The sequence below is a fragment of the Mesoplodon bidens genome, assembly GCF_964165515.1.
Source record: "Mesoplodon bidens genome assembly, chromosome: X".
NCBI classification, from domain to species: Eukaryota; Metazoa; Chordata; class Mammalia; order Artiodactyla; family Ziphiidae; genus Mesoplodon; species Mesoplodon bidens.
The window spans coordinates 118,157,554-118,169,955 of NC_138163.1; the positions used below are offsets into that span (position 1 = coordinate 118,157,554).

The following is a 12,402-nucleotide window of genomic DNA, read 5'->3' on the forward strand; positions in this document are numbered from 1 at the left end:
AAACTTATGCCTTAGTCCCTCTGTGCAGGGAAATCACTCATGAAGGGAGCCACACATCCAAAAGATCACTGCCTCCTCCTCTCCAGAAACTGATTTGAGTTAGGGAAAGATAAAGAGAAGCAGGGGAGGGACTTCCCTGGTGGTCTGGTGGTTAAGAATCCACCTGCCAATGCAGGGGACACAGGTTAAACCCCTGATTGGAGAACTAAGATCCCACATGTCACTAAGATCCCATGCGCTGCCACTACTGAGCCCGCGTGCTCTGGAGCCTGTGCGCCACAACTAGAGAAAAGCCCACAGGCTGCAACTAGAGAAGCCCACTCACCACGACGAAGATCCCGTGAACTGCAACGAAAGATCCTGCATGCTGCAACTAAGACCTGTCGCAGCCAAATAATAAAAAGAGAGAGAGAGAGAGAGAGAGAGAGAGAGAGAGAGAGAGAGAGAGAGAAGCAGGGGAGCAGAGAGAGTTCGGACATCAGGGAAAGGAGGAGGGTTCTGTGACAGAGACAGTGCCCATAATTCTCTAATTTCCTCTTCCACTTTTCTCAGGTTTTCCTCCTGGCTACCCAACTTATATTTAATTTTCCTGTAGGAATGAGATTAATCCCATAAATACTAATAATTCATTTGGTTGAGATGAGGCCCTTCTGAGAACCTCTGAAAACATGTTACTTTATCCAAATTAAAGGAAGCATCCTCAGGCCACCGCAAGACTGGATTCTTACAGGTATACCATCTCTAATGTGATAGAGCTAGTACCTAGTAAAGAGAAAGAAGTGGCTTCCCATATTTTTCCATCAGCAAAGCTGATGGTGATCCTGATGGGCTTTTAGAGCCCATATTACCATGCATATATTTTATAGTAAAATCTTGAATTTGATGAGGTTGGTTCTTCTGACAAATGATCCAAAAGGGCACAGAGCTAGAAGGAAGACTTTATCATTTAAATCTCTTACCTGACTGTTGTGTGTCTACAGAACTTCTGCTGATTCACTTGATTCAGGAACTTACAGAAGTCTGGTCCTCATTGCCAGATTTCTTGGGGTAATTTATTAGAAACAGACTCTTCTGCCAACTAACAAATGCCTTTCTGCAAAATATAGGAAAGAAAGGAAACAGTTTTATTATTTAATAAGAATTAAACCAGAATGTGACACTCATCACAGGCAGCCTGCTAAAAAGATTGTGAAGACAGAAAGATAGCTCACCCTTTTATACCACCAAACAAATACAACCCATTACACCCATGTTCTCAAGATAAGGATAACTGTTCCTCAAGTAAGAGGACCTGACAGCTCCATGGATTACACATACTTCATCCTAAATTCATCTGGTAATTGGGGCTGCCCTCTTTGTTAGATAATTGACTTTATCCAAAGGAAAAATAAACTTATACCTTTGTGAAAGGAGGCAGTTTTTTACAACTTGGAGACAGGTCAAAGTTAAACTCTTATGGAGTCTAGGAGATGGGGTGCTAACTTCCTTGATATTTATATTTCAAAGAGGTGGCTCCCAGTTACTTGAGAAAAACATTCCTGGGTTATAAAACTGGCGAGAGGCGTATTTAGCTTTTAAAAGATTTACATAGATCTCAAAGAGGCAGAGAAAGAATTTACAAGCTTTTTCAAGTAAATGCTCTAAAAAATGGGGGAGGGGGGAGTTTCGTTTCTTTTTTGCCCTGGGAGAAATAAAATTTTCTTATTTTATTTTTATTGAGGTATAATTGACAGATGACATTTTATTAGTTTCAGGTGTACAACATAATGATCTAACATTTCTACTTCTTCCTTATTTTAAATTTGTATTTGCCCTCATGTATGTCAAAGGGGAGATGGTACTTCCCTGGTTATGGACATTATATAAGACTCCATTTTGCTAGCAGAAATGCTCTTGCCATGCTGGTGACCTTGAAGAAAAGATCTGTCATGTTGGACAGGTCTTTGGAGACCTATGGAAATGGCCAGTATGGAATGAGCCACGTGTCATGGAATTGCAGGCTGTGTTTAGGAACTGAGGCTGGCCTCTAACCAACAGCCAGCAACAACAACAAACCCAACATTTCTTAGCACCATTGCCAACAAAGTGAGTCAACTGGGATTTTTCTCTAGTTGAGCCTTTAGATAAGAACATAGCTCAACTGACATGTTGATTGCAGCTAGGTGAGACTCTAAAGCAGAGACCACAGTTGAGTTCTACCTGGACTTCTTACACATAGAAACTGTGAGATAATAAATTTGTGTTCATTTATCCTGTTAAATTGGCACTAATTTGCTATGTAGCAGCAGGAGAAAATGGATACAAGAATACTCTACTATACTGACCTAGCTATTAACCCTTTCTTTTGGCCTTTCTTCATTCCTTACGTACCAACTTTCCAAGCCTAAAGTGGTTACCTGGTAACAGTTAGAAAAAGGCTCATGAAACACTTGAGTGAGCAGGAGTTGTTCACTCCTGTCAGAGTTGAGGGTAGCTGGAAGGAAGTATGTGGAGCTGAAGTGAAGGTAGGCCTTATTCTGGGCTGAGATGTACCTATGAGATAACCAGGTTAGTCCCCATCCTCCTCCAGTTCCCCTCAGCTTATGACCCTGTGGATTTATTTCTGGGTGACTTATTCCACATTTCGGGATAGACTGTCAGCCTGAAGTCTTTCCCACTGGAGCTCCAAATACCATTCCGATGATGGAAAGTCCTCTTTTACACATTTCCAGGGCACAACCTGCCCTGAGTGGTGTTACTTCACTTGCTAGAGGAGCAGGCTCTCACAATGAGACTGTGCAAAGCTGCCTGCCCGTTGTGGAATCAGGGTCACTCCCTGCTTCCCAACCTCTCTCCACTCAGAGTAGCCCTGACAACAACAAGGGAAAGAAATGTCTCCCTTGTACCATTAACTACGCTAAACCCCAGGGTAAGCCTCTACAAAAGAGTCTCCCTGATAAAGAGCAGAATCTGCAGGATACCTCTACGTGGGCAAAAGAAAAAAAAAAAAAAAAGGGGGGGGAGCGGGGGAGAGGCCCTGGCTCCCAATTTCCTCACCCCACAGCAGGAGCACTCATTCTGGTGGAGAAGAAGGTGAGACACTGCCCCCATCACAGGTGGACAAGCTGGGACTGCCTCTAAGTCACTAATGTCTTCTTGGTTCTCTTCAGTGTGTCTATAATCAGCACTATATTCCCTGGTCACTATGTCTATAACACTATTATCCAGGTTATGCTTCCTCAAAGTCTAGTGATTGACAGGTCAGTGGAGAGACTGGTGTAGAGGTAGATGGAATGAACAGATCATTGGCCCAGGTAGCTTCCTCCCAAGCCTCTGCTAAATCCCCATGCACTTTTCTTTGAAAGCGAAAGCCCGAGATGGTATCCAGGCCAACTAAGCGGGGGCAAGGGGACTGAAGGAGCTGCCATTTCTCAGAAGGAGCTGACGTTTTTTCTTCTTCTTCAGCTAACATCATTCCCAGTCCTTCTGTTACTCAGTTGACTGATGTCCCCTTTTCCTTTCAGCCCTTTCCTTCCAGATGCCCTAGTTGAACAATGCTGGTATCTCTCTAGTTGATAGAAAATACAGAGTTTTTTTGCTCTCCTCAACTGGATGTAACTTTGAAAATTACCATAATATATATAAAAGAAGGTTTTTAGTAGCCCCCAAAATTGAATTTTGTGGCTAGTGTGAGGGAGTGTTCCAGCTGCATTATTTTTCAATTTGGATATACAGTTGTTCCATTATCACACCTTAGTAAAAAGAGTGTTCTTTCTCCGCTTCTCTGCAATGGCAGTTTTAATAATCAAAGGTCCATGTATAAGTGGGTGTTTTAGGACATTCTATTCAGTTCTACTGGTCTATTTGCTTATATCAGCACTTATAACACCAATTTTTAATTACTGTACTGTTTTTTAAAAAAGTAATTCTTAACACCTAGTAGAGTAAGTCCTCATATTTGTTTTCTTTATCAAGAGCATACTGACTCTTCTTGGCCATTTGCAAAGAAATTTAAAGTTTAGAATAAGCTATCAAGTTTCACACACAAAACCTCTTGAGTTTCTCTTGGGAGGACTGGGTATTACCATACACGACAGATTAAAATTGGGGAGAATTAACATGTTTACAATATTGAATGCTCCTCTCCATGAATATATGATAATTCCCTATTTAAGTTTTTGTTAACTTCTCCATTAATAGCTGTATGTTTAAAATTTTTTATTATATATATTTTTATATGAGGCATGTGTATTTTATCTAGTAATTTACAAGTTACATTTTGTTTAATTTCATGGTCACATGTTTGTTGCTGCAGAAACAAAACGCATGTTTACATATTGACTTTATAACCACCAACTTTTAAAAATAACTGTATTGATTTCATAGGTTGCTTTTATTTATTGTTCATGTTTTCATAGATATCCTTTACTTTCAAAGATATCCTTTGCCTGGTAGCATAATTTCTTTCATCATGAATGAATAAGTTTTATAAAACACTATTCTGTATCAATTTACATATGATTTTTCTCTCATTTAATCTGTCCACAAGGTATGCCAGCCATGGATTTATTCTACCTCAGCTCGATTCCTCACTCTTCTGCTCTGCTCTTTAGTATAAAATGTCTCTCATTTCTCATGCTCTGTGCTCTCCAACACCTGGATGCCAGCTCAGTTAAACCAAGGAGTGACAACTGCAGAGTAGAGCCCAGGAGGATCCAAGTGCCCAGAATCCTTCACCTTCTTCCTCTCTGAAGCAGGTGGTTTCCCTTCGATGGCCACATTATCTCCGTGGCTCCAACTTACCTCAGTAACAATACTTTTTCTCTTTGTTCCTCTAGCCTAGAGGCGGGAATGCCTTTTTAAGTTGCGAAGTATTGTTTTGCTCAATTCTCCCCAGTTGGTTTCTCGAGTAACCAATCTCCTACACTAAATTCTCCAAATTGTATAGAGTGATTTCTGTTTCCTGGATAACAGGGGACCAATTACAGATGACCAATTTTATTGATTTATTTTTTTCATGTGAAAGCCTCCTTTCAGTCCTAAGAAAAACTTAACTCTGTCACACATGTGTGTATACACAAACACACACATATATATTCAAAAACTCTTAACAGTATAATGGAGGGATTTATTCAACTTTTAAAAATTTCGGGCACTACACATAAAGCTCTACAGTATAACCTGTGAGAAATAGTCCAAGTGGTACTCAAATATTATAGCCTTAAATACATTTACCAGAAAAAAAAATTTAAACATTCAAATGATTCAAGAGCTATAGAAACAATAGCACATTACATTCAAATAATGAGAAGGTAGGAAATAATGAAGATAAATGCAGAAACGATGAATTAGAAGGTAGTAAAGCCAACTAATGAAAGCCAGCTCTTTGAAAATATTTCTATAATACTTTCTGTAGTTCTTATCAGTTACAAAAGAAAGAAGCATAAATGAGTGATATTAGTTCAATAAAATTCTATAAGATATACCTACAGAAGAGATTTAAAGGCTATAATGGAACACTATAAATACTTTTACCCTTACAACAGGATAACAAATGGTGGATAAGGAAAAAATTCTACCTAGAGAATTTTTTAGCTAATAATCACAAAGGAATGCTAGCGTTACCATTCTGCAGCCCCTAATGGGTTAATGGCTGAGGGTGATGAACCTCAATGGCTGGCAACATCACCACAAAGGAGATAACAGACATCATGTATCTCCTAATGGAAATGCACAGTGTCATCTTTCGAGTAATGCTACCAACAAATAAACCTTCATCTTCAAGTGTCTTTCTATTATTATCGAGGACTGTTGATGTTGAGTATCAGGTATATTGGGTTCATTATTCTATTCTCTGTGCCGTTGTATGTTTGAGTATTTCAATAACATGATTTTATTATAAATAGCATGCCTCTAAATTTAAAAATCCAACTGACATGGAAGATTTTTTTAGCAAAATATAAATGACTGAATAGGTCCATAAAGAAACAAAAAACTTAATCTAACAATAAAAACTAAAACTGTAGTTAAAACCCATGGAACCCTCAAAATGTTCCTGGAAGCTTCTTATACCAAATGAAGGAGGAATCAATCAAAATTGTATGTAAACTCTTCCAAACCATACAAAAGATAGGAAATGACTCAACCACTCTAATGGGGTAGCGCTCCTTGATACAAAGACGAGGTAAGGATACCCTGAAAAAAGAACATGAATCAAGCTCACTCATATACAGACAAGTCTTAAATAACTTCATAGCACATGCAATGTAGTGGTGAATTAGTAAGAAAAAACAGCCTGTGTCAAAGGAATGCAAAGAAGAAATCACATTAGACAACATGAATCAGAATCCACTATACTAACAGATGAGGGAGAAAAAGCATGTGATCATGTTGTGCAGGGGTAAAGAAAAAGCTTTGATAAAAATTCAACATAAATTAATGGTAATAACTTGTAGCAAACTTATAAGAATGGAATTCCCATATCATAGTCATCAGCAAATATACATAAATGTGAAATATTAGAAGCATTCCCGATAAAGTCTGGAAAAACACACAGATGTATGGTACCACAAACCTGTATGTGAATGTATAGCAGGACACAGCCAAGAACAAGAATAATAAAATAAATATACGAATAATGAAAAGAAACAATAATAGTACCAATATGATTTTATAATTAAAATACCTAAAGTAATAGGCAAACATAATATTCAAATGTATAAGGAACATCAAAAACCTAGTATATTGAAAATCACTACAGCAAAATCAGAAACCTGGTCACACAAAATCGATAGCTAATTAGAACACGTAAAGGACAATCCCATTCACAACAGCAACAATCTCTAAAATGTACCTAAAATGAAACCTTACAAAACCGTACAAGATCTTTATGAAGACAACAATAAAAATTTACTGATAGAGTTAGAAAACAAAATGTCCCAAATAGAGCAGTATAATGTTGATTCAGGGGAACAGAATATTGTAAAGAGGTCAATGCTCCTTAACTTTTACAGTTTTAGTGCGGTACCTGTAGCTTCCAAGATGACAACCAAACTCCAGGTGCGGTCTCCTGTGCCCCAAATCAACCCTGGAAAAACTAAAGAAGGAACAAACAAAAGGATATCAACATTAACAGTAAAACAACAACAAGAAACCCCTGAGGGTACTAAGTCTGTACTCAACAAGTGCTTGTGTGAGGGCAGTTGAGATAGGTCTAGGGAAGACAGGATCATTTGAAGCAAAGGTTTTAAAGTTTAGCCCTCCTTTCTCCCAGTGTGCCCTGGGTGGATGAATTTCCACTGCCTCACTGAACTTGAGGGAACTTGAGGCAGCTCCTCAGAGCCCACATGCCAGGACTATTGGGTTATGCCAGGACTATGGGATAATATCAGAACAGAACCAAAATTTGGTTGGTTGAGGTAATATGAGTCCAGAGATTGTCCTAATAACCACCTGAAACTTCTTCTGTTGGTGAAGACAGGGCTTTTGTTAATGGTCACCTTAATAGACTATAAGGCATGAATGGAAATAAAAGAGTGAGAACACTTGAGATCTCTTCTTTCAGCAAATTTCAAGTGTATAATACATTATAATTAACAGGAGTCACCATGCTGTACAGTAAGTTTCCAGAACTTATTCATCTTATAACTGAAAGTTGTACCCTTTGATCAGTATCTCTGCTTCTCTCTAACCCACCAGGTTCTGGTAATCACGATTCTACTCTCTGTTACTAGGAGTTCAACTTTTGATTTTTTAGATACCACATATAAGTTAGATCATGTGATATTTGTCTTCCTGTGTCTGGCTTATTTTACTTAGCATAATGTCCTCCTAGGTTCATCCATGTTGTTCAAAATGATGGGATTTCTCACCACACACACAAAAATGGTTAACTATGGGAGGAGATACGATAAATACTTTCGTTCTGGCAATCATTTCACAATGTACCCATATATCCAAACATCACATTTGACAAAATATACATAAAAAGCAATTTTATTTGTCAAAATATAAAGAAAATATTGAAATACAATAGCAAGTATCACAGTAATTTCACATAACAAAAAAATTCATTCCAGAAAATTTGATTAATGACACTGATGTCATGCAAGAGAGGCCCCAGGGCTGAAGTTAGGAAAGGGAAGAAACCAGTTAGAATGCGCATCATCAGAAAATCTACAAACAACAAATGCTGCAGAGGGTGTGGAGAAAACGGAACCCTCTTGCCCTGTTGGTGGGAGTGTAAACTGATACAGCCCCTATGGAGAACAGTATGGAGTTTCCTTAAAAAACTAAACATGGAATTACCATATGACCCAGGAATCCCACTCCTGGGCATACACCCAGAGAAAACCATAATTCAAAAAGACACATGCACCCCAATATTCATTGCAGCACTATTTACAACAGCCAGGTCATGGAAGCAACCTAAATGCCCATCGACAGACGAATGGATAAAGAAGATGTGGTACATATATATATAATGGAATATTACTCAGCCATAAAGAGGAATGAAATTGAGTCATTTGTAAACACATGGATGGATCTAGAGTCTGTCATACAGACTGAAGTCAGAAAGAGAAAAACAAATACCGTATATTAACGCATATATATGGAACCTAGAAAAATGGTACAGATGAACCAGTCTGCAGGGCACAAATAAAGACACAGCTGTAGAGAAAAAACGTATGGACACCAAGGGGGGAAATGGTGAGGGGTGGAGTGGTGGTCGAATAAATTGAGAGATTTTGATTGAAATATATACACCAACATGGATAAAATGGATAACTAATAAGAACCTACTGCATAAAAAAAAAAATTAAATAAAATTCCAAAAAAAAAAGGAAGAATTCCAAGACTCATAGAACTCAATGCAACTTCCCTAACCCAAGACATTGAAACGCACAGAATTCTCACCTCCTACAACAATTTCCAAGAAGCAGTCTCAGGGAGTTGATGTCTTTGATGTGAGGCCTTGGCCTCAGGTCAGCAGACGGGAGGTAGCCCAGCACCTACAGGGAGTCAAGAGAAGACACTGAGAGAGGATTGAGAGCACCATCCACCATAGAAGAGGGGGCCCCAAAGAGCCCTCACTGTCGGTCTCGGGGGACCCAGGCATGGCTGTGAGGCTCAGGCCCCCAGATACTTCCGGCTGGGGGTGCCGACAGAAATGAGAGCCAAGGTGTGACGCCTGCTGACTCAGCTCAGCAGAGGGAAAAGTCCCAGGACCTGCCAAGAGTCAACGAAAGGCCCTCGTGCCAGGCCTGCGGGAAGCTCCCCCGGAACCACCCCCACCTCCTGTCCCACCCGGCCCCGCCCCACCCCGCCCAGCCCCGCCCCGTCCCGCCCCAACCCTGCTGTGCTCCTGGAGCCCAGATGTGCATGACCGGATGTGACGTCCTCCTACACACGCGGTGGGGGCGACGCCATTGTTGAGAGCTGCCGTCCGGCGAGGGTGAGCCGCGGGAGGAATCCCACGTCTCTTCAGGTGTCAAAGTGTGAGGTAACCCCAGAGAGAAGTGCGGGGATGCCCCCGACATCCCCAATCCCCTTTCCCTCTGAAAAGAGGCGGCCACACAGGCCCCGCCCACCCCACCCCTGCTCTCGGCCCGAGAGGCTCGGGCCTGGCCGTTAGGCCCAAAGTCCATCCGCTTCCACTGCGGGGTCTCGGGCAAGGAAGGCCTCGCTCTGAGGCTGGTGGACCCTGGCTCACCTCAGTTGAGGGAGCGTCCCAGGCCCTGTGGAGTGAAGGACGGGACCCCTGTGGGGACCGAGGGGCTCCACACCCCAAAATAGCGGCCACGCAGACCCCGCCCCTGACGTCGGCCTGGGAGCCTCCGGGCAGGTCTAAAGACTGAGGGGCTCCCTCAGTGCGAACGCGGACGGACGGACGGACGCGGGAGACCCAGGGAGGACGGGGCCTTGTTCTGAGGGGCTGGCCGCAGGTCAGCAGAGGGAGGATTTCCAGGGCACGGGAGGAGTCAGGGTGAGGACCGTCCTCCCCGTCGCAAGGGCACCTCAGAACCCCTCCCCTGTTGTCAGCCGCTTCCTTCTGGCCACACGCGGAGAAGGGAGGGCTGCTGTCTGAGAGGGGAGGTGCAGGCCAGCAGAAGGCGCGTCCCTAAGCACTGCCAAGAGTCAGCCCAAGCCCTTGAGTGAGGGCCAGTGGGGCCGCCAGCCACAGGGCCTCGACCTGTCTGCCGCACGCTGCAGGCTTGGTAACACTCTGCCACGTGCGGCCGCCTGGCCACCCTCACTGCCTCCTAGTGAGACTCAGGGAGGTGCTGGCACTGGTGCGAGCAGATGGCCCTCGGGGCAAGAGAGGAGCTCCAGGCTGCACCGGCCGTCCAGGGAGGACCCCGAGTGAGGACTAAGGGAGTCACCCACCCCGAAGAGAAGGGACCAGAGAGAACATGGCCTGTCCCCTCCTGTCAACCCTTAAACTCCCAAGAAAGGACTGTCAGGCCGAGCCTGCCCGTAATTTCCTCTGCCAGGTCCAAGGGAGGTTAGAGCTTTGTTCTGAAGGGGCAGCCACGAGGCAGCAGAAGGGAGGGTCCCAGGGCCCTTCGGTGGTGGGCTGAACGCTCCCTCCTTTCCTCCTCCTGGGTGCCACGGAGGATGGTGGTGTCACCTTCAGAGCAGCAGAGGGCATGGGGTGGGGGGTGGGTGGGGGAGTCTTGCCAACAACTGTCATCCTGACTCTGAATGGGAACCGCGGGGACCTACCTCCCCTGCCAGCCCCCACTGTCACCCCCGTACCGCCCAGGCAGGGCTGGCTGGCTGTGCCCCAAGGCTCACCCGACCGTCCTCCACAGGGCTCTCAGGGGACAGGCTGAGCAGGAGAACAGGAGCCCTGTGGGCCCTCGGGCAGTGCCCTCAAGGACCCTGCAGAGGCGGCCTTGGTTAAAGCCAGGGAGGACTCTCCCCGCTGAAGGTGCTCACAGCATCTCCTTGTCCCTCCCCCAGGTGCCCTCGTTGCCTGCCTTCCTGCCCACACTCCCGCCTGCTGGCCCTGACCTGTGTCATCATGCCTCGAGGCCGGAAGAGCAAGCGCCGTGCCCAGGAGAAACGCCGCCAGGCCCGGGGGGAGACTCAGAGGCTCAAGGGTGCCCAGGCCACTGAGGCGGCGGCGGCGGCAGAGATAGAAGAGTCGCCCTCCTCCCCCGCTTCTGTTTCTCGGGTTACTCCCCCGAGCTCCCCTGTTGCTGGCACTCGCCAGGAGCCTCAGGGAGCCCCAGCCACGAGCTCTCGTGATGCAGGGGTTTCATGCCCAGGATCTGAAGAGGGTGCCCAGAGCCAAGATGAGAAAAGTGCAAGTACCGCCCAGGCAGCACCTTCCATTCACAGCACTGACAGCGATCCTCTGACCAGGGACGTCCGCAAGTTGGTGCAGTTCCTGCTGGAGAAGTACGTGATGAAGGAGCCCATCCCGAAGGCTACACTGCGGAAGATTGTCAACAAGAGGTACAAGAAGCACTTCCCTGCGATCCTCAGGAGAGCCTCTGAGCGCATGGAGCTGGTCTTTGGCCTTGATCTGAAGGAAGTCGACCCCAGCCATCACTCCTACGCCCTCATCAGCAAGCTGGCCCTCCCCAGCGAGGGAAATCCGAGTGATGAGTCGGGGCTGCCCACGTCCGGTTTCCTGATGACCCTCCTGGGCAAGATCTTCACGAATGGCAACCGGGCCACCGAGGAGGAGATCTGGAAATTCCTCAATGCGTTGGGTTTGTATGCTGTGAAGAGCCACTTGATCTTTGGGGAGCCCAGGAGGCTTATCAAAAATTTCGTGCGGCAGAAGTACCTGATGTACCGCCAGGTGCCCAACAGCGATCCTCCGTGCTATGAGTTCCTGTGGGGCCCGAGAGCCCACGCTGAAACCAGCAAGATGGAAGTGCTGGAGTTTATGGCCAAGATCAGTGATACCGTCCCCAGGGCCTTCCCAGATCTCTATGAGGAGGCTCTGAAAGATGAGGAAGAGAGAACAGGGGTGAGAGCCGCGGCCAGGGCTGCAGCTGTTGCTGAGGGCAGGGCACCTTCCAGGGCCAAGGCCAGCAGCTCCTCCCACATGTAGGGAGGGAGGCCGCGGGCAGATTGCTCACTTTGTTTTGGAAGAGAGCAGTCAGGCTCCTAAATAGTGCAGAGTAGTAGGGGTGGAGGGAACAAAGTATAGATCTCATTTATCTTCCTGTTTTAAACTAGTAACTTCTATATATTATTGATTGATTGATTTAGGTTTTTTCAAATGTTTTTTTCTTGTAATAGATAGTGTGTTTTCTTAAGAATACGAATACGTAAATGACATTACTTGCATACTTACTGCTGTTTAAACAGTTCTAAAGTTACAGTTTTGGTATATATAAAAGAAATTCACGAACCATCTATATTTTCTTTATGATCCAGAAGTAGAAAACATGGCAGTGCAAT

The 12,402-nt window shown here is 44.6% G+C and overlaps 1 protein-coding gene across 1 annotated transcript; it reads left to right on the forward strand.

The window, feature by feature from the left end:
* Positions 1 to 9,389: 9,389 nt before the first annotated feature.
* Positions 9,390 to 12,049, forward strand: LOC308609477 (melanoma-associated antigen B4-like; the record flags this gene model as incomplete). Its single annotated transcript, XM_081223125.1, has 2 exons — positions 9,390 to 9,481; positions 10,945 to 12,049. Exon 2 carries the CDS (start codon positions 11,006 to 11,008, stop codon positions 12,047 to 12,049), a length of 1,044 nt encoding a protein of 347 aa, XP_081079251.1. The 5' UTR covers positions 9,390 to 9,481; positions 10,945 to 11,005.
* Between the last annotated feature and the right edge of the window lie 353 nt (positions 12,050 to 12,402).